Source organism: Melopsittacus undulatus, chromosome Z (assembly GCF_012275295.1).
Source record: "Melopsittacus undulatus isolate bMelUnd1 chromosome Z, bMelUnd1.mat.Z, whole genome shotgun sequence".
Taxonomy (NCBI): Eukaryota; Metazoa; Chordata; class Aves; order Psittaciformes; family Psittaculidae; genus Melopsittacus; species Melopsittacus undulatus.
The window spans coordinates 81,057,176-81,079,954 of record NC_047557.1 but is presented as its reverse complement, the minus strand read 5'-3'; the positions used below and the strand labels follow the sequence as shown (position 1 = coordinate 81,079,954).

Sequence of the window (22,779 nt, the reverse complement as noted above, 5' to 3'; positions counted from 1 at the left end):
AGAGGGCGGCACAGCGAGCGGCCCACCCTGCCTTCACCAACCACTCCAGAGGCCCTGCGGCGCTGCCCGTCACCCCCGGCCGTGGCTCCTCCTCCTCCTCCTGCTGCCGGTCGGTCCCAGGGCGCACAGCTGACATCACGCCCGGGGTTTCCATCCGATCGCGGGAGGGGGAGGCAGAGCGGAGAAGCGGCGTGATGGCGGCGGTCGGGAGGACTTGAGGAGCGGTGGCGGAGCAGAGCGGCGCAGCGCTCACCCGGGTACTCCCTGCGCCCCTCCCTGCCCGGTTCGGGGCCCCATTGTTCGAGCGGGCGGGCGAGCGAGTCCACCGCGCCAAGGCTGCGAGGAGCCGGCGGCCAGCGGGACTAGCGGCGGCCCAGGGCCCTCCGCGGCAGCAGCCCCGACCCTCGGCTGCGGTACGAACATCCCCGCGGTGCGTAGCGCAGTCACGGTCTGGGGAGGCTCTGGGAAGGCTTGGTCAGGCTGGGAGCACGCAGGTAGGCAGAGGCCGCCATGGCTTCTTTCCTTTTCGCCGGCCGGGAGTTGTGCAGCTTCCGAAGATGGAACGGGGGGGGGGGGGGGGGGGCGGTGCTGAGAGATGGAGCTCGCTGCCGGCCGGGATCCGGGGGGAAGGGCTGGATGCCCGGCGAGGGGTGGGTTCTTGAGCCAACTTAGCTGAGAGTGGGAGCTGCGAGGGGCCGCAGCGGGCAGCCGGTGTCGAGTCTCTCTTGTTTGGTCCTACTGGGGGAGCCAGCGCCGAACCGCCCTGGAGGCAGGAGAGCGGCCTTGGCTCTCCTCTGGCCATGGGGGGCGCCGGGAAAAGCGAGAATGGAGGACAGCAGCGGCCTTGGAGACACTGCCAGGGAGCCTTGGCTGGGAGCGGCGCCTGTGCAAGGCCGCGCTGCCAGCGGAGGGCCGGCTTCGGGGGCGGAAGGCGAGCGCCCTGGGGGCGGGCAGAGCGAGAGCTGCAGCAGGAGGCCGCGGGAGCGCGGTCTGGCGGCCTGGGTTCTCCAGCCCTGGAGGAGGGATCACTGTGGAACGGGAAACGTGCGGCAGGGGGAAAGTTAGGGCGCTGCTCAGGGTGCTTCCAGGGGCTCACCGGGTGCTGGGCCCGAAAGCGAGGGGGGTGTTTGCGTGGGAGGACGGGCAGCGTGCGGCCAGGCGGCTAAGCAAAACGCGGCCTTGCAGGCGGACCGCGGGGAGCCGCCTAGTCCGCCGCGAGGTCCCCGATGTCGCTTCCTTCTGTTACTTTCCCCTCCCTGATCGCCTTTGTTTGGTGGCCGGAATGGCTCGGGTGCTTGAGCACGGAGCATTTCCCACCGCGGAGCGATGCATCCCCCCACTGCCACGACCCGGTGAGCTCTTGGTTGGGCTGTTCCATGTTAGAGGAGAGCACCTCGGGGCAGGCAGCTAGCAGGACAGACTGTAATCGCTTTCACATCACTAAATCTGTGAGAGGCGGTGCTTTTTATATGATTATCAGTGAGTTTATGCTTCCAGTCCATTTACCGTGAGCCTAAACATATCTAGCTGTATGGGATACTGCAGCGATCTAAGATGGGCTTGTATGTACAGTAATGATCATTCCATCTGTGGGATCTTGCTGGTTTGATTTAGTGGAGAAAGTTGTTCTAAACAGGACAGTCTAGCTTCTTGCCTTTACCCACAAGTGGCTCTAAGCATTATGTGTATATCAGGAAATGCTTTCACTGTGTTTTGTCTATTGAATACATTTTACTAAGCAGACCTTAGCTGAAGAATATATATGTAATTTTATCTCTGTGTCCAGGTGAGCAGTTTTTTGCTAAAATTTAAATCCACTTTGTCCTGAAGTCAGTCTTATGGCAAAAGTTAAACCACATGATATAGTGCAGACATGAAGTAAACTGTTCTTACCCTGGAGTGCTAAAGAGAATGTAATTTCCATACCATTTCCTATTCTGCACACGTTGCCATTTATATTGCCATCTTATTTTTCGTTTCTTTTTAGATGCAGACATGCTTTCAAATTGTGTCAGTGTTTTTCTTTACTGTTTTAGGTATTTGAGGAGAAATCTCGAATACATGCAAAGAACACTAGAGTAAACACCTGACTTGGCAAACGTGCAAAATACCAAGAAGTGATTTCTTGATATCCACATTGTAACCAGAGTGGTCTTTTATTTATCTTTTGAACTTACTAATATTTACAATGAATGGGCACAGTGATGAAGAAAGCATAAGAAACAGCAGTGGAGAGTCAAGGTAAGCACTTTCTTGTTTCAGTTATAATTGACTATGAATTCTCCTGTATTATTATAAACGGGTTTATATGTGAACTTGGTGCCAAAGCTTCCTGGCTGGCAAGCAGACCTAGTTAGGAGGACTGCACATGCTTTCTTGCAGGTTACATTTCTGCTTGTTACATTCACATTGTTTCAGCCATGAACTGTAATGATCTTGTATGCACCTTATGTAATAAACTTTATATAGTGTTAAAACTGTGTCAGCATCCAACAGAACAGTGTTGCTCTTTTGAGGGGAAAAAAGAATGTCTGAAGTGTCAAAAGCTGAAATATTCTATTAGAATGGTAAAATAAAGCTACTGTCTATAAAGTGCAAGGCACACATGCATAATATGTTTTGTGTAAAACCCTCCATCGGCTGTCTATAAAGGTGGAGTGGTGACTTGTTTATAAATAAATCTGTTCTTGATACAGAGTATCTTATGATTCTTATATCATAGAATGGTTTGGGCTGGAAGGTATGCTCAAGATCATCTAGTTCCAAACCTCCTACTGTGGACAGGGACACCTTCCACTAGACAGGGTTGCTCAAAGCCCAGTCCAGCCTGACACTGGGCACTGCCAGGGATGGGACAGCAACAGCTTCCCTGTGCAACCTGTTTCAGTGTCGCACCACCTTCATAGTGAAGAATTTCTTCCTAATATTTAATCTAAATCTACTCACTGTCAGTTTAAAGCCATTCCCCCTTGTCCTGTCATTACGTGCCCTTGTCAAAAATCCCTCTCCGTCTTTCTTGTTGGCTGCTTTAGGCACGGGAAGCTTCTCTGAGACCTCTCCTGAGCCTTCTCTTCTCCAGGCTGAACAACCACAACTACCAGCCTGCATGGCCCTTCCTTCTTTAGATCTGTCAGAGCAATATAAGTGTTAACATTTATTTATTTTCTGAAGTGAAAGTCCAGTTTCCCAGCTGGGGGTTTTTGTCATTGTTGGTGGGAGGGGGGAGTTTTTTTGTTTTAGGGTTTGTTTGAGTTGGGTTTTTTTGTTTGTTTTGTTTGTTTGATTTACTAAATATAAAAATCAATCCCGTGATGTTGAATGCTAGTTTTGTAGCATGTGCAGTGTTCACATTTTAAAGATCCTGGTTAGAACTTTCCTGCATCCAGGGATGACAGCCAATTTAGAGGGGTTGAATTAGGGTTCAAAAATTCACATCACTCCTGTGTTACAGTTTGGATTTCCAAAATTGGAAATATGATGAATGCTGAAGGTTTAAATTGAAGTAAGTTTGCAAAGTAGTTTTAGACTCCCAAGAAGTGTTTGTGAACATGCTTTTAATCCACCCATCTGTCTTTGAGTCTCTCACTAGAGACAAGAAAGACGGGCGGGGTAGGGAAACAGGGGAAAGCCTTATCAGGTGAGAAGAGAAACATGAACAAATACAATAGTGTGAGCAAGGCTACTTTTCTGAACTATTAGATGTTCAACAAATGCAAATTTACCAGGGACAAGTCTGATGATCATGTGTGTAAATTTTCTTACTACCTGAAAAAAGCTACCTTGCTAAAGATAAGTTGGAAGATCACTCTGTAATTGTGACTACCCATAAACATTAGTATATCAAGGTTATTTAAAAGCTATAGTAATTCTTATGACTAAGCCAACTAAACATTACAATTCACAGCAACTTAATTAAAAGTAACTATCAGGATGCATAGTACTCAAACTTGATACTTGCTTGTGAAGCAAGACTGTTATTCATTTAAAATATATTGCTGAGCACATCTTAAAGCTTTATCAGGTTTTAAAAAGCTAAAAACATTTTTCCTAGGCTTGTATCAGTCATTAACCCCATAGCTTAGTTCACAGGTGGGTCCTGGAAAGCTTATTTTCATGTTTGCCATGTAGTATCAGGAAACTGCTCTTGTAAATGGAAGGTCAGCAATTTCCATTCTAAATGATGGAGCTGGTTTTGTCTAGCCTACTTCCATTACTAAAATGATAACTGCCAAAGGCCAGAGGAGTAGGATGTTTATGGAATATCTTTATATGACTTGTCACTGTTTAGCCTTTTTTTTTTTCTTTTCTTTTCTTTGAGTTTCCAGAAATCTAGGTAGTTTGTACTGGGAGGAGAGTTGCCTTAGCAAGCTGCAGCTGCAGACAGGTAGCTAACTATAACTTGTGAAGCATTGCTGTATTTATTTTTCAAATCTGGAAATGTGAATTCTGCAGAGTGGAAGTAGAGATCAGTAAGAAATTACATGTCCTAGGCTTCTAGTTGTCCTGTTTCATACAGAATGGTAGGGAGAGAAGTGGAACAAGTGAAGAAAATAATTGAGAATTGCTGTTGGGAATAAACTGCAGAGATGATCAAACTTTCAAGGATTGGTAGCAAAGAAGAAGAGATGAAGGTGAATACAGTGATAATCTAAATAGCTGTATTGGTGATAACTATAAGAAGTTTATGTCACTTTCCAAATTTGACACTTTACAAGTACAGTAAAACTATTCACTTCTCTTTAATGTCTGATGTGAATGTCCACACCTGTCATTCTGGAGTCAGTCTTGATAACAAATACAGCCTGATGTAGGGGAGTTGTCATTACTTTAGAAAGTTACAAGAAGCAGTGGATTAGGGCTGAATTTACAAAAAAACCAAGGCCTAATGGATACTGCATTTTATTATTTTAGGGAAACACCATGACTTGCAGAAGTAGTGGAAAGCTTATAGTCTCATCAGTAGGAGGGCTGGAGAAGGAACTGTTCATAAACTTTCAGTTTTATCTACTGGTCAGCATTGTAGTATGGAATTGTAGCTGTCCTTTGTTCCCTGTGACTAGCTATGAAGGTGAATTATTTCTGAGGTGTGTGAAAGGAGTGGACAGTTTGCACACTTCTGCATTATTTAACAGCATTGCATCTATTCATCTGACTGGTAAATGAGCAGACAACTTTGCTGCTATTGTTGACCCTGAAGTTCTGTTTTGTTACAGGTGGAAAAGTGCATCTTTTGTATTTTCATTGTTAAATAACTGACCGTGCTCTTTGAATTTTCCTTGCCTATTTCAGCAACCCCTGAAGCCATAAAAATCAGTACTAGAACCAAGCATGATGGAAATTGCAGGCTAGCGTAAACACTATTCTTGCTTGATGTGCTGATTTCTGTGTAATAATTACAGTGAAATCTACTTTCCAGCTTCTTGTTTACTTGAAATCACTATTCTAGCATATTTTTAAATAGCTCAAGGTAAAATATCACAGGTATTGTTCATCTGGATAGCAAGTGAGTGTAAACACAAAAACTTGATGTTGGTGCTCAAGAAGCTGACTCTTCAGCAAAGCATCTTTGTGTAGTGATCTTGAACACATTCTGTTGCAAACTTAAATATGAGTAAATACATTTTAGTTAGGTAGTAATAAGAAACCTTAATCAGCAAGGAAGGGCAGTTATACCTGAAGTGCAAGACAAGCTCCAGGTAGAACAGGGACTACAGAAGTGAGACATTGGTGCTAATTGAATAACAATCTGATTTCCCATGTCTTTGCTCTTCTTATGTTTCCTGCAGAACAAGGTATAGAGGACTTAAGCAAACTTTCCTTCCCTGGAGGTTTAAAGGCTTAGTGCAGCTTAACTGCAAAGTAGTTGATTGAAATGCACTGTACTTCCATTTTTGCACTAAGCAGAAAACAGCTGCTTCACACTAAGGACTTTGCCCAGTCTTTGCACACTTGAAAGCTGATTTTAATAGAAGATAGTAATTTCAGTGGGTTTAATTCACTTTGTGGAGTAGACTGTAGACTAAAAAAGGCAGCTGAGTAAAGACTAAAGATTTTGTCAGCAGGCTTCAGTTTACTGTACAAATTCATGACTGGAGTGTATTGCTTTCAAGAAATAGAAGCGGGAGTTAAAACAGAGAATCTCAAAGCATATTTGCATAATTACTCCTATGTGGTAGCTTCCTTTGTGAATAAATTTAATAGATAATAAAAATGTGTGTGTATATAGCAGGAGAGAGCATATACATAAAACTATACATACGTAGATACATAGTACACAGAAGTTCTTGAGATCAACAAAAGTAAATGGTAAAGGAAACAGTTGGTAGAACTTATTGTGAATGGCTAGTGGATAAAGCAAGCTCTTCACTTGTTAGCAGTAATATTTTTGGTTAGTAAGTTGCTATTTTATCAGGATTATTAGAGTTAAGCATTAAAAATTGTCCTAATACAAGTTAAATACATCTTTTCACTTTTGGAAGATTTCAGATAGAATGTGTATCAAAACCAAAGTGTTTTTTTGTCTAGAAACCGTGCCAGCTAAGAGAAGGAATTATAAATTCATAATACAGCTTTCCTTGTACATATGGTGTCTGTTTTGGTTTTCGGACTCCTGCTGATTTTATCCAGGTCTTGTTCTTTCTCTATCTGAACTGGCTGGTACATACCTTTTGTACATATGCTTAGATTCAATTCCACTATTCTGGGAGTTTCAAAATTCACATTCCTCAAGACTAAGTCCTGTCTTTGTGACACAGGCAGTGCACACCTATCCAGATGTGGCCCTTCAAGGAGTAGTGTTTGTTGTTTCTTAGGTTGGTTGTTTTTTTGAGGGGGAGCTGGTTTGTAGGCTGTGTTTTGTTTGGCTGTTTTTTTTTTTTCTGTTCAATTGTTTTTTTTTCTGGTTTTGTATTTGTTTATATTAGTGGATTTTTTTAGTGGTACATTTCTGTGTTTTTAATTAAATTGCATTTAATTTTTTTTTTTTGCTGGTGATCTGTAAGGAGCTCTAGTAAAGACATCATTGTGTTGCTCATGGAACCAGCTGCATGTCTAAGGATGATCACAGTAGTAGACCCCTTGGGAACCACTGATACTTCATGCCTATGAAGGATTCTTGGAACTTCTTTGGGTTCTTAAGATACGTGACTTACGGCTCTTGAACAAAGACTTGCAGCGTGTTTCATGGGGTCGTGAAAGTGGGTAGATACCAGTGTAATTTTGATACCTTTACTCTGGGGATGATTTGTAGTAGTGGCAGCAGATAGTAGTCTGCAGGACTGGAAATATAATACATTTCTCTGAGTTGTTAGCACACATCAGGAAAATTCAGCTGAGTTCATGCTTTGTAATAGCTGAGGATAAGAAATAACACTTGCTAGACTGAACTTGATTCTGTTCATTCCCTCTCATTTTATTGGTGGTGGTGAATAAGATAAATCTTTATGCATCTAAATCAAATTAAGTAGTTGTTTTCCTTCAATTTCTGGGTTGTTTCAAAGCAAACAAACGAAACCAAAGAACCAAAAAGTCCACTGTCATGTCAGATGCTTTTCAATGACCCTGCAGAAAGTGTTGTTTTTTTTTTTCCCTCCAGTGTGTTGAACTTAATTTTGCCTAAATTGGTACTCTTTCCTACTGTCCTTAGAAGATTCTTAAGGTAGTTTAACGTAGTGAATGCACTTTAAATCAGTGGTGAAAAATTATCCTCTCTTGGATCCATTATTAACCTAGAACTTACACAGGCGCCTAAATAATATTTTACAAGTATTTGTATAGCTTTCCATCTTAGGATTTCTCTTCCTAGTACCTTGTGTAAATTATCAGACTTTGTTCCTCATTTTCTGATCCTGTCAGGGGCAGCCTGTAAGAGATAAGCTAGTGATACTAAATTTTAGAATATTAAAAAGAACCAATGACTGTTACAGGATACTTGCTTTTGATCTGTTTCAGTTATCTGCCTCTTTAGACCAGTCATCTCCCCAAAGCATTCACCAGTTTCATTGCATAGGTATTTATTGTGGGGTGTGTGGAAAAAAAAAAACCAGGCAAGAATAAATATGAAAATCTGTGGGGTTTGTTACTTTAATTAAGCTATGTAGCTTTTCTTGCAAAGGAGTTTGCAAAAATAAGTACTGTATTCAGGCATAAATATGTAAAAGGTAGGGAGTGTCTGGAACTTTTTTTTTATATATAAAAAAGAAGAGACACATTGCTTCAGAATCATAGATTAGGGTTGGAAAGGACCTTAAAATGCCTGCCATAGGCAGGGCATGGGCAGGGACACCTCATGTTAAACCACCTCACCCAAGGCTCTGTCCAACCTGGTCTTGAACACTGCCAGGGATGGAGCATTCACAGCTTCCTTGAGTAACCCATTCCAGTGTCTCATCCCCCTTGCGGTAAAGAACTTCCTACTTATATCTAACCTGAACTTCCCATGTTTAAGTTTTAACCCATTATCCCTTGTTCTGTCACTACAGTCCCTAATGAAGAGTCCCTCCCCCGCATCCCTATAGGCCCACTTCAGATACTGGAAGGCTGCTATGAGGTCTCCACTGAGCGTTCTCTTTTCCAGGCTGAATAGACCCAACTTTCTCAGCCTGTCTTCATACGGCAGGTGCTTCAGTCATCCTCGTGGCCCTCCTCTGGACTTGTTCCAACAGTTCCATGTCCTTTTATATTGAGGACACCAGAACTGCACACAATGCTCCAGGTGAAGTGTCACGAGAGCAGAGTAGAGGGGCAGGATCACCTTCAAAATGCTGGTCACGCTCCTCTTGATGCAGCCCAGGATACGGTTGGCTTTCTGGGCTGCAATCGCACACTGAAGCCAACTCATGTTCATTTGCTCATCAAGCAACACCCCAAGTCCTTCTCTGCAGGGCTGCTCTGAATCTCTTCTTTGACCAACCTGTAGCTGTGCCTGGGATTGCTCCGACCCAGGTGTAGGACCTTGCACTTGGCATGATTAAACTTCATAAAGTTGGCATCAGCCTACCTCACAAGTGTGTCAAGGTCCTTCTGGATGGCATTCCTTCCCTCCAGCGTATCAACAGAACCACACAGCTTGGTGTCATTGGCAAACCTGCTGCAGGCACACTCAGTCCCACTGCCCATGTCACCAACAAAGATGTTGAACAAAACTGGTCCCAACACCCGTCACTGAGAGGCACCACTCGTTACTGATCTCCAGCAAGACATTGAGCCATTGACCACAGCTCTTTGTGTGCGGCCATCCAGCCAGTTCTTTATCCACCGAGTGGTCCACCTATCAAATTGATGTCTCTCCAATTTAGAGACAAGGATGTCATGTGGGACACTTTGCACAAGTCCAGCTAGATGACATCAACTGCTCTACCCCTGTCCATCACTTCTGTAGTCCCATCATAGAAGGCCACCAAATTGGTCAGGCAGGATTTGCCCTTAGTGAGGCCATGCTGGCTGTCACCAAGCACCTTGTTGTTTTGCATGTGCCTTAGCATGCTCTCAGGAGAATCTGCTCCAAGCTTTTGTCAGGCACATAGGTGAGACTGACTGGTCTGTTATTCCTTGTGTCATCCATTCTCCCCTTCTTGAAAGGAGGGTTATGTTACCCTTTTTCCAAATTTCCATACCAAATCAAATTTGACACATGTTGCTATACAAACGCAACTACTTGACTCAGGGGCTGGGGTTGAAAGTGGTTTCTTAACTATGTATCCTAGAAGGTATTTTTTGGTTTTCTTTTGGTTTTGGTGTTTTTGTGGTTTTGTTTGGTTTTAGTTGGGGTTTTTTCTTTGTTCTTTTTTGTTGGTTTTGGTTGGTTTTTTGTTTTTTACTATACTGAATGTAATGTAAGGTTTCTTAAGTCTAAATTAAACATTCCTTAATGTAAGGAATATCTCTAAACATGTAACGTCATTTTCATTTTACTGTTTTTTGTGGGTGTTGTTTGTTTGTGGTTGGTGTTGGGGTTCTTCTGGGGATTTTTTGGTTGTTATTTGTTTGAGTTTTGAGGTGGTAATTTTTTTTAGTTGGTTGGTTTTTCTTCTTAATTGTAAGTATATATATTTCACTTGGAGACAGATGATTTAGACGCTTATGCTACCCATTCATAGAAACAGGACTTAGGAAAACAGGCATTCCATTTTCAGTAATTAAGTGCTTAAAAGAGCACAAATCGTCTTCAGCAGTTCATGTTACCAAATACTGTTTTTTTGTATACATTATATTAATAACACCTCTATTCTGTACCTTAAGCTGGTTTGCCCTGTTTTTTCCACTTACACATCCTATTCTAGTCTTGATAGTGCTTATAATTTCTGTTGGCATTTGGTTTCTTGGAGGCCCATTAGTCAGTGGAGAAGGTAGGGAAAAAATTAGGCCACAAAATAAGAGTTGGTTAGAAGAGGTCAGCAACAAAAGCAGAGCAAGCAAAGATGTAATGTGACATGGTGGAATAGGATAAATTAAAAAAACAAAGATGGATAGTTACCTGAGAATGAAGTCTTATGTGCTGATGGTTTCTCTGAATATATTTAAGATATGTATGTCTTTTTTACCAGAAGAATTGAATGAAGAAGAGCTCCAGCTCCGGATTGTCTTGCAGGGAGACTATTTTGACTGTGTTTGGAAAGAGTAGGAAGGTCCTGATTTATGCTAGCTACCTGAGAATAGTAGATATTTTCCTTGCCATTTTTAATGAGGCTTTTTTGGAAAGAAGGAGAAAAGAGGATACAGATGCAGAGATGAAAGGCTAGTCAAGCTGTACTCAAAACCATCCCTTTTACACTACCTCAGGTGTCCATAGCATCGTGGGTATAGTGTCTACTTATACTGGAAACAGTTTAGCAAAAGGCAAAAGCATCTGAATCAAAGGCAATGACCCTGGACTGTACAGGAGGAGAAAGTGGCAAGAAATAACACTTTGCCTCTCCTTTAAGGGGAACTCTGAAGAGCAGGGGACCAGAATTCTCCAGAGGTATTTATGTAACAGCATTAGACAGTAGGTGACAGGTAGTTGTGACAGTATTCTAATCCTTGTTTGAGGAAATATTTAATGTTCCTTACTTTCTACCCCTCGAGATGCGATAACACAATCTTGGTAATTAGTAGTGCCAGTTTGGGTGATTAATTTTGTGGAGGTCAGTGGTGCTACTTTGCACTAATGTGCCTTATTCATTGCAAGAAAAGGTACTCAAGTTATAAACCCTTGCTGGTTGACATAACACTTAAAGCTCTTTAGCTAGAGAATTGCTTATAGACTATGCCTAAAAAAATGCAGGGAAAATTAGAGAACCCCATAGGCAAAGGTGAAAAAGCAAGTGACCATAGTGTTACAACTATTTCTCAGCTATTACCTCTTCAAATTTATTTTTTAACATCTTTATTACAGTACTTCAGGCTCTCTTTCTTCAATGCAAATAAACTGTCTTGTTATCAGACGGTGAGTTTTGTCTTTGATACACCAACTATTTTAAAAGTAAAATTTTAGTAGAGTGTGAAATGCAACGATAGCTTCCATTGATCATAGAAAATACAATCTAAGAAGAATATATGTATTTCCTTTTCCATTTCAAGCAAGATAAAACCATTTCTGGAATTCTTCTGAAACAAGTTGTTAAGAGAATACTGATCTTTACATTCTGAAAAAGCTTGTACACCTCTCTCAAGCTGATTATGGTTATTTTTAATTTCTTTTTTGCTTGTTGTAGCTGTCTTGTTAGGGTATCCATTTCAGCAGATCAAGAAAATTTTACTTGAACCACTAGAAATCTGTGTGAAGCTTACGTATCCTGTATGGTTTTTCCTGTGAACTTCGGCAACATAAACAATTATGTTCTAAAAACTCTGCAAATAAGCTTTTTAGTTTTCCTCTGTTGCTGGTAGGCACTGCAGTGTAATGGGAATTCTACATGCCATTGACCTTTTTCTTAGTAATGTCAGCAACATCATGCTGTGAGAAAGGGGAAAAGGCGTTACATAAACCACGTAGCAGTTTAAGTACTTGGAAAATCACTTGCAGTATGGAATGTGTGTGTAGTAATATTGAAGACTACAAAAAATCCTTAATATGAAATATATTTAGGGTTGGTTTTGAGGGTTTTTTTTCCTATATTCTGTATTGATTTCATTGTTTCATACTTCCGTTTTAGGACATCAGTCATGAAAAATACTGACTGTTCACTCCTTTTTTGTTCCACTTACTCATTGGCCTTGAGAAAGTTTATGAAAACAGAGCTGTTCTAAAAAGCTGAATCTATACTCTCTATGAATGACACCATAGGGAGGGGATTGTAGAGCGCAGCAGTAACAACGTCAGAAAGAAAATAATTATTCTTGGAGAACCTTCATCAGCGATGAAGTGAACGTATTAGTGAGAACTGAGAGTGTTTTCAAGGTGTGGTACATCATACTACTGCTTGTGCCATTGTTTTACTTGTGCGAAAACTACTGGAACTCAGAGAAAAGGTAGAAGCAATTAAAGGGAAACTTCACTTTTTTGTTCCTGAGTTCCCTCTTTACTGAGGGAGATGACAGATGTGAATTTTATTTTTGAATGTGTGTGTATGTAAATGTATGTACCTTTTTGAAAATAATTCTGTCTTTACTCTTAGGGTTAGCATTTAGCATAGTAGGATTTAGTCTGAATTACTGCTCATGTGGAAGAGGGTCTTAGTAAATCCCATGAGGGCTACATATTTATGTTCATTTTTAATAGACAAGGCTTGCTTAATATGTGTGGGTTTGAGAGAAAGGAAGGCTTCTCTCAATTACATTGGGGGTTTTTTATCCCTTAGTGCAGTGGTCTCCAGATTTTTTGTTTGCCCACTCCTATCAATAAAAAATACTTGAGCACACACCTCCAATGTATGTGTAGTTAATTTTTAAATTGTTAGTACATATAGTCAGTTTATAATTTATAAATTATAGTTACTACTGTACTAATGCTTACATCACAAAGCATAGACAAGAAACAAAAATTTTAAAAGGATGAGATAAAGATTAACTAATATTTGAAAATATTTTACTTTGCTAATAACAAAACCCCACATTTTTTTGTGCTCACTAAAAAAAAAAAGTGAGTATTTTTATTTATTAAAATCTTGGTTTGACACTTTGTGATACAGGGATTTGAAGGTTCTAAGTTCAGTTTATTTTAGCTTTTGGTTTTTAATGGCTGGCACAGCTAAAAAAGCTACCTCACAAAGACAAATGGATCAAAACAGAAGAGCATTACTGACTGCACTTACTAAATCATGATACTATTTTTTTCAATCCCATCAGCTAATTATGCAAAGGTTTTTCTTAAAATTTGGCTAGTAAATTTCAGTCTGTTCTGGTGTTGATCAGTTCTTGCAAATGAATCAGAAGGGATTGCAGTTTATGTTTCTTATAAATGACTTAAACCCACTGAAACTTTTTAGGAGATTTTTTAAACAGATTAGAAACTTCTGCTTCCAACTTTGTAAGTGTAGAACTGTAGAATCACAGAATGGTTTCAGTTGGAAGGAATGTTAAAGATCACCTAGCTCCAAATCTGCTGCCACAGGTAGGAACACCTTCCACTAGACCAGGTTGCTCCAAGCTCCGTCAGACCTGGCCTCAAACACTGCCAGAGATGAGGCAGCCACAGATTTCTCTGGGCAACCTTTTCCAGTATCTCACCACCCTCACAGTTAAGAACTCCTTAGTTCTTACATATTAGGTATAATTATATAATATATATATGAGATATATATCATATATAATATATAGACAATATATAATATATATTTTATATATATAAAGATATATAGATACATATTAGATGCAAGAAGTCTAATATAAATCTACCTTTTTTCAGCTTATACCCATTCCCTCTTCACTTGTCACTACAAAAAGTCCCACTCCAGATGTCTTGTAGCCTTCAGTTAGGGACCAGAACACTGCTCTTAGGTGTCCCCTGAGCTTTCTGTTTTCCAGGCTGAACAACCTCAGCTTTCTCAACGTGTCTTCATCGGAGAGGTGCTTCAGCCCTCAGGGAATCTTTGTGGCCCTCCTGTGGCTTCACAAACTATTCCAGGTGTGTCTCATGAGAGCAGAGAAGAGGGGAAGAATCCTCTCCCTTGACTGGCTGCTCACGCTGCTGGTGATGAAGCCCAGGACATGGTTGGTTTCTGGGCTGCAAGTGCACACAACTTGATCATGATATGATTTTTGTTGACCAACACTTGCTAGTCCTTCTCAGGGCAGGTCTCAATCTAGTCTCTGTTCACCCTGTATTGGAATTTTTGTTCCTTGCTCTTAGGTAGAAGAACCTCAGAAGAGGCTTCTAAATATTTATCATTAAATTTGTTGAAAGTACAGGATTGAGCATCGCTTGAGTTGAAACACTGCTGAGAAAAACAGGTTTGTCTTTGTGTTCTGGATAGTTCTCAGATGTCTTGCTGCTTGTGGTCGCTTCATACTAATATCTCGAGGAATCATATACATTTAGGGCAAGGTTAATTATGAACAACAGTGTATGTAGATACATATTTCAAATAGTCTTGGTAATTCTGATTTTTTTTTTTTATTCCAGTTTCTTGTCAGATGCAATTACATTGAACATTTTAGTTGCAGTTGTGTTTCAGAATGGCACAAGCTTTTTCATTTTGGAAAACAAAATCCACAAATTTTTTTACTGTACAAATAAACTGCAGCATTGTAAGGACCTGTAGCAGTATAAATAAATGTCACCTTACAGTTAAATTAGTATTTTAACATGAAAAAAAAAATTACTAGTGGTGTCCCTCAGGATTTGGCTTTAGGGCCAGTGTTGTTTAATATCTTCACCAATGATCTGGATGAGGCAGTCAAGTGGACCTTCAGTAAATTTGCAGATGACACCAAGTTGGCTGGGAGTATTGATCTCTGGGAGGATAGGAAGGCTCTGCAGATGGATGTGGACAGGCTGAATTGATGGGCTGTGGCAAATGGTATGAGGTGCAATGAGGCAGTGGCGGATCTTGCATTTGGGCCACAATAACCCCATGCAATGCATCCAGGCTTGGGAAAGAGTGTCTGGAAAGCTACTCATCAGAAAAGGCCCTGGGGGTGCTGAGTGACAGCTGAACATGAACAGCTTGTGCCCTGGCAGCCAGAAGGGCCAGTGGCATCCTGTCCTGTATCAGCACGTGTGGCAGCAGGGCCAGGGCCCCTGTACTGGGCACTGCAAGAGAGACATTGAGGTGCTGGAGCTGGTCCAGAGAAGGGCAATGGAGCTGGTGAAGGGCAATGGAGCACAAATGTGATAAGGAATGGCTGAGGTGACTGGGGTTCTAGTCTGGAGAAGAGAAGGCCTGGGTGGACTTTATTGCTCTTTACAACTGTCTGGAAGGAGGGTGGAGGTGGCTGGTCTCCCAAGCAGTAAGTGATAGAACAAGAGGTGATGGCCTCAAGCTTAAACTGGGAGCTTAGACTGGGAATTAGGAAAAATGTCTTCACTGAAATGATAGACAGGCATTGTAACAGGCTGCCCAGGGCACCTGGGAGTCACCATCCTGAAAGTTACCATCCCTGGAAGCATTCACAAACCATGCAGAGGAGGCCCTTAGTGACATGGTTTAGTGATGGACTTGGCAGTGCTGGTGGAATGATTGGACTGGGTGATTTTAAAGGTCTTTTCCAACCTAGTTGATTCTATGATTCTAGATTGTCATTGTTTCTTACTTTGCAGTGTGGCTTACAGAGAGCTTGTATAGGTGTAGTAGTATCAGCTCTGCTATTTTATTTTTAGCTTGTGGTCATAATATTACAGTTAGCTTCAGCTTGCAGAGGAGGGAGCTATTTCTCCTTCATGAACACCTTGGAGCACATACTGCAACTAGAAGACTGCCTCCTTAGATAATGATAAAGGCTGTAGCTAAATCCTGGCAATCCTCACAGTTAAAAGAAGTAGGGATTGTGTTTCTCACCAGGGAGGCTGGCTTTCAGAGATACATTTTTCAGTTTTAAGTGGTGAGGCAGAGTGACTGGGTCATGCTCATGTGATAATGTAAAGCAATGACTCATTGTTACATTTTGTCTAAGTAAGCACTACATGTGAAACAAAAATAAATCCAAGTACAGATAATGACCTAGTCATATTACATCTGCAAAGGCAAAGGGCTAGGAAAGGCTGGTCTCTATGTTGAACTGATATGGTGTAGCAAATGGCTAGTATCAATGCTGAATAGAAGTTGAAACTGAAAACTACTGCTAGTTTTTCAGTAAGACTTCATTTTCTGTACCCTGTTGTTGCATTATGGTCTCTGCTTAAGAGACAGTGCCTAAAAATGCCATAGGAACCTTTTACTTTTCCATTTGTTGTGAGAGGAAAGGTAGTTCTTTATTCTTCTCTTTATGTAACTCTTCCTTGTTTGTCCCAAGCAAGTCTTTCCATATTTTGGTGGATTTTTTGATTTCTAGAAAAAGTTAGATAGGTCTATGGTTTTACTTTATTGTTCCTGCTTTCTTACAAGTGTTATTTAAAAAAAAAACAACAAACAAATAAGGTAGTCCTTTACATCAGAATTTCACTGGTAGTCTGATAAATTCGTAGTCTAGTCTGATGCTGGTCTAAAACTGTTTCCTTAATAGATGAATAAAACCAAGAAAAAGCACAGCTGGGCATCAGGTCTCTCTTTCTGTCTGCCTTGTAGATACCTTTAGAGATAATTAACTCTTAGGCTGAAAATTTCCATTCAAATTCTGTTTGAATATGTAACTAGTCCTGTTAGACAGTAGAGGTTTGGACTGGGTTTTTTGGGGGGAAAGGATTTGGGGGTTGGTTTTGTTTTGGTTGGTGGTTTTTTGGGGGGGATTTTTTTTGGTAGTGTTGAAACAGAAAAGTTTTCTTTTAACTGCTGGCTTTTCCAGATAGTTTGGCTGGGGAGTGAGTTCTCCTCCTGCCCCTAGGTTAAGAAGACATTTCTATGAGAGCAGGGGCAGTGGCTTTGATAAGAGGGAATGGCTGAACTAAGTTCCTTGTTCTTCATCCTTCTCATGATGATACCTGTGTTCCTGTGTTAGCATAAAATCGCTTGGAATTTTCTAGTAGTAAGTTTTTCTTAAAAAAATAAAAAATACCAGTATCATAATTTGAAATGATGATTTTTGTTACACATTGTGAAAGAAGACTTATCATTAGAAGTTCTAGACCAAACAAGCTTTTAAAGTATGGGAAAATAAAAGCACCCAGAAATTTTTGATATTTTGATCTTGGCATAAACTTGTTCTCTTTTGGATCTTTGACTGCAATGACTTAAGTGATAAACAGAAAAATAACAATATTCTCTCTAATTTTGAAAGTATTTTTCATGCTGAAAAGAGAGCATTTAGCCTGTATCTTTTATTATATGTTGAGTTTTGGTTCCCCATCAGTTACTTTTGGTTCATGTTTTTTAAATTTCCCAGAGGAAAGTCCTTTGTATGGAGCATTGTAGCTTTTGGGGATTTACAGGTATTGCATGTCACTGAGTGTTGCTTGCTACAGTCTCAGCAATCTGCAGTGTTTTCTTTATTACATATGTTTATGCAGAACTTACTCATGTATTACCCCATTTCCTACGTCTTTGCAAACAAGAGCTTTAGATTTTGGGGTTATAGCACTGTCTTTGTTGAGGTTATGCCTCTAAGTCAACATCCTGCAGAAGAAGCTCAAAAGCTCAGGCTGAAACATTGTATGGAAGAACACAATGAAATGCAGACAGATTGGTAGTCCTCAGAGCCTATTAGTTGCTTGTCCTATGGCCAGTGAGAGGAAACTTCTTCACAGTTCAGTGCAAATGATGATGCATCTGTTAATCTTGCCTATTTTTTCTGTGCACTGTAGCTGCATTAAGACCTCTTGCAGTATATGATGCATGTTTGCAGAAACACTAATGTAGTTTCAAGCATTTGTATTACTTTGGATTATTAAAGTAACCTCTGCATAGCATAATCTTGTGTGCTTCAACTGCTGTAGTACTTTTTACTAGTTATTTTCAAACTGTTTTTAAGCACTACCATAGCATCCTAAGATTTGATTTTTATTTTAGCAAGTCATTCCCTAGTTTTAAGATTACTTGCTGCTACTCAGTTTGTATTTTCTCATTTCCTTGTGCTGACTTAACACTGTGGGATAAGAAATTTTAATAGGACATTAGTGATATAATGGCCTTTAAATTTGGTTTGGTTTGTTTTTTTTATCTATGTACCAATTAGCTATTACTCTACAGTAGTGATCCTGCATTGTCCTTCATACTTGGTAGTATTAGGGCAGGCCTAATTAGTTGTGGTAAACATTATTATTTGTTCTTTCTTCTTATTTCTTGTAATTTCAGGTTGGTTTTTTTTTTTCTCCCTTTCCCCTTTACCTCCAGCTAGCTGGTCTCTTCATAAAGAAAAAGATTTCAAACCACTCAGATTCACAGTTGATGGGAAATTTTAACTGATGTGATTTTTGCTTATTTACATAAATAAACTGGAATTTCAACTCCCTACCTCCACTTCGGTCTCTTCACCATTCTCTCCTGTAGCTGGTTTACATGTTTCTCATAATGTTGGCAAGTTTTTTGACCAGTGTAGTTTATTTCAGTGTCAGCTACCTTAGAAAATAGGTACCTTGTTTCGGTTGCCTCTGGCTCTGTGTGAAATTGAACCTATGAGTGGCACTATACTGATGCATATGAAATGTTTTACTGCTATATGGAAAGCTAATTTAATTACCATTGTTATGGCTTAGTGTTTTGCATCTCTTTTAGATTTGGTAATCCACATTATTATTGTGCTGTTTGAGCAAGCCTTGTCCTGCATGGAAGTATTTGGTTCCCTTCCTCCAGAATTATGTAGGATCACAATTTTAGTGGTTCTTTGTCACTAGGACTTGTCTAGCTAGTATTTACTTGTGTCTCAAGGTTTCTACATGCTGAATTTTCTTCCAGTTTCTCTTCATTTATAGTTAGTGCTGAGTTCCACAGTCCCCATGACATTCATGTACAACACTTTGCTGTGCTGAAAAATGTGTTTGTTTCATAATGGTCTTATCTACCCAGCGTTAAAGGTAACATTTGTGTACAAGAACATTATTAAAATCTCTTCAGAAGATCATAATGGAGTGCTGTTAATTTCTTCTACACAGCTTAAACTCTGGCCGTATTCTGTAGCAGGTGCCATGCTTTATTTGACAGGTGAGGTTAGTGTTAGAGCACCATGCCAGAAGTACGCTTTTGATGACAGAAACAGGAAGTTTGGGAGCAGCCTTGTGTCCCAGTTTTCCTCTCTGCAGGTAGAAAGAAACCCAGCAGCAGGGTGTATTTCTGTATCTCCTGCTTCAGAACCAAGAAACTTCACCATGGTCTGTTTTTCTTTCAAAGCTGACAGTTGCAGATGGCCAATTGAAGTGCAGTCTACAGAAATTTGTTTGTGAATAGCTTCATATATTTTCTTTACTGGTATAGTGTTGTTGGTGTTAGCAAAAGCAGGAGGAGTGATTTTGGATTGTTTTGTGGTTTTAAAATGAATTAAGTATGTTCTAGGGCAGAGGATGATCAATCTGTCCTCCCCATACTCCTGAAATACCTCCAGCTGACTGTCAGCCAGGTGAATTGTACTTGCTAGGTTTTAATACCAGCTTTTGGTTTTACCATTTTCAGTTCTGCTTCATGTTTACTTTGTCTTGTGTTTGCAGTCCAGGTGTCAACTTGCAATTATTTTACTTGGTGGTGGTGTGATTCCAGTGGCTTTTCTCATGGTATCTTTGAAATATGGTAGTATTAACCTCATGAGTAATTTTATTAAAGTTTTAGTTTGGCCACTTGTTGTAGAACTCTACTATAACTCTACTTGTTGTTTCCTAAGTTTTTTGAATGGTCATAAATATTTATCTTTAATTACCGTGTGTAAAATGAATATATAGGTAGAATAACCTGGCAACTCAAGTATATGCCAAGGAATGTGCCGCGGCACAAGTCTTACCGTGGGTGACAAATTCAGAGTTGTCTGTATGGGGGATTTTGCTGTCATTAATTTAAGAGGAAAACAGTCTGCATAGTTTTGTGGTTTTGGGTTTGGGGTATTTTTAGAGATAATGTGCTTCTAATTATGTTTTTTTTTAAAGGATCGCTGCTTATCTATAAAGATTGAAAACAATCTTTTATTTTAGTTGGACATATCTTTGCAGACTTAACTGCAAAGAGGTGTGTAGTATATATGGGGTTTGATGGAGCTAAACAAGGATTTTGGAGAGGATGGGGGTGGAAAATAAGAAACATTTCTACTACTTTTATTTTCCTGTGCTTGACTCCTCCATATTAATTTGAATGTTCTTGCTTTATCTTGCCTTTTTTTAGGCTTTACAAAGAGTATGATTGCACTCTGAATTCTCATGTTTGTTTATTTTTTATTTTATTAATCTCAACTTACTGAATTGATGGCATCCATTTGTGTGCTACCCGTTTGTCTGGTCTAACTTAACAATTGATTTATATAGAATCATAGAATAGTTAGGGTTGGAAAGGACCTGAAGATCATCTAGTTCCAACCCCCCTGTATGTGAAGCAAAGGTGACTTTTTTTCCTTTTAAGCCTGTTGCCTTGGCAACTATGTAATACTCTACTAAATTCTCATTGTAGCCGATCAGATGACGATTCCGGGTCAGCATCAGGTTCTGGATCTGGTTCAAGCTCAAGCAGTAGTGATGGAAGCAGCAGCCAATCAGGTAGCAGTGACTCTGACTCTGGTTCAGAGTCAGGCACTGAGTCAGAATCAGAGTCTGACACATCTAGAGAGAAGAAACAAATTCAAGCCAAACCACCAAAAGTTGACGGATCTGAGGTAAACAAAAACACATAAATGAACTCTTTTCAAGGGGGGGGGGGGCAAGGCAATCCTTAAAAATCTAACTGGTTTCAAGGGCAGTTTTTATTAGAAAAAAAATAAAAGAGATAATGAAGTGTTTTAAAATAAATTTTAATTTGGCTGGATTACTGAATGCATGTGCTTAACTGGCTTAAACACTGTTCCAAGTTTCTTATGGATAAGTACTTGGGCTGACACTTTTAAAATTATTTTTAAGTATTTTGAGTTAAATGGTTACCTTAAATTTCATCACACAGAAGCACACTATAATTTACTGTAACTTACGGAACACAAAGGCACACATGTTATTTCTGAAATTCTGTTTTTTACATTGTTTCTCTAATGCTTAGTTTCCTTGTATCAATAAATGATTTTTATAAAAATTCCAAGCCTACATGCAGTTGGTTTTCTTTATCAGTAAGTTAGCTAAATGCAGGAAAGAGTGGTGTTTAGAAATGTCTTAAATATGGTGCGCCAAAACTACTTGCATTCTTCTCTTATATGAACTTTATTGGCTGGTAGACCATATTTGTGAAGGGTAATCGTATATTAGTTACCACAAGAACTGAAGAATGTTAAGGGTTCTCTGTTATATTTCTGTTCACGTACTTTAGAATTACTGCGTGGAAAAGAAACTTAACAGATAAGTGACTTAAAAGGATTTATATGTGTTAGTTTAAAAATTTACTTCATAAATGTTTTACTTTCTACCCAGCTGTTGTTAAACTGTACTGTTAAACTGCTGTAGAAGTTGCCCTGGCAATTAGTATATAACAATCTGTTCCGCAGAAATCTCATTAATTTAACCTATTATTAGTGCATGGATTGAAATTTTTTGATTGATAAAATTAAGATTGGTCTTAATAGCAATGCTACTCAGAAAAGGTAAAAATGTGGAAACTGGAGACTTTCAGAATGTTTAACAGACTCTTGCATCTCCATTCCTGTTCAGTTTTGGAAGTCTAGTCCAAGTATACTTGCGGTGCAAAGGTCAGCAGTACTCAAGAAGCAACAGCAACAACAAAAGGCAGCTTCATCAGACAGTGGTTCAGAAGAGGTGAATAACATAATTTGGATTTTTAAAATATATTAAAAATAATATCTCATTGTCACATAAGTTTAAAATTAAATAAAGACAAGTTATATTCTCTTACCTGTGTAAAAGTCTGGGTTTAGCCTGTAAAAGTCTGGGTTTAGCCTATAAAAGTAACATTCAAATAACTGATTTTATAAAGAAAAGTATAAATATCTCTAGTTACTTGTTTTCAAGTTAATTGTGTGAAAATTATAGAAGTCTTAATTATGGAGTATTTTTAGACGTAGGTACTCTGCAATACATGGTGAAAATTTTCACGCACGCAGACCTGCATTGTGTTTTTTGTTTCTTGAGTTTTGTAAAAACAGTTAAAAATTATAGAATTTTTTTTCTATTTCATTGTGTATAAAGGTAGATGCTGCGGTTGTGGAGTAAAAACAAAATGCGTTTTGACAGATTTTGTAAGAAGTTACTACAAAAGAATTGTATTTTAAGAATGACTCCTGTATTCTAGGTATTTTAAAACCAAAATCATAGACTAAAGAAACATTGACTCTGTGCAGGAGGAACATCTTTTAAGGACACTGGTGATTATGAAGTGGAATTTAATTACGAAGCAGTCTTTTTCTCCTGTATTGCAATGTAGTAACACTAATTTGGTTGGTTTTCTGTTTTTTTTCTGGTTTAGCAGCATTTTTGTTAAAACACAGAACTTAATTGCCTATTGTTAAAATAGTAATTCAGTATTCTCTTTCTGAAAGATGTTTTTCAGGATAAAACTTAATCTAAATGAAACTGAATCCCAGTGAGATTGGTTTTAGAAAAATTTGATTTTAAGAGGGTTCTTGGTTATTTTTTTGAGCATAGAGAAAGAAGAAACATTCCTAGTTCTTAAACTGGTGTTTAAATGTAAAAAAATATGG

The 22,779-nt window shown here is 39.5% G+C and overlaps 1 protein-coding gene across 2 annotated transcripts in view; it reads left to right on the top strand.

Moving 5' to 3' along the window:
• The first annotated feature begins 211 nt into the window (after positions 1 to 211).
• Positions 212 to 22,779, top strand: part of CHD1 (chromodomain helicase DNA binding protein 1) — a 56,298-nt gene continuing 33,730 nt past the window's right edge. Inside the window, exons 1-4 of one of the 2 annotated variants that reach the window (XM_034072723.1) lie at positions 212 to 413; positions 2,037 to 2,241; positions 20,595 to 20,796; positions 21,773 to 21,877. In XM_034072723.1, coding sequence (XP_033928614.1) covers positions 2,189 to 2,241; positions 20,595 to 20,796; positions 21,773 to 21,877 — 360 coding nt within the window. In that variant the 5' untranslated portion in view covers positions 212 to 413; positions 2,037 to 2,188. Of the gene's footprint in view, positions 495 to 2,036; positions 2,242 to 20,594; positions 20,797 to 21,772; positions 21,878 to 22,779 lie in introns of both variants that reach the window. The other variant, XM_034072722.1, reaches the window with a different exon arrangement.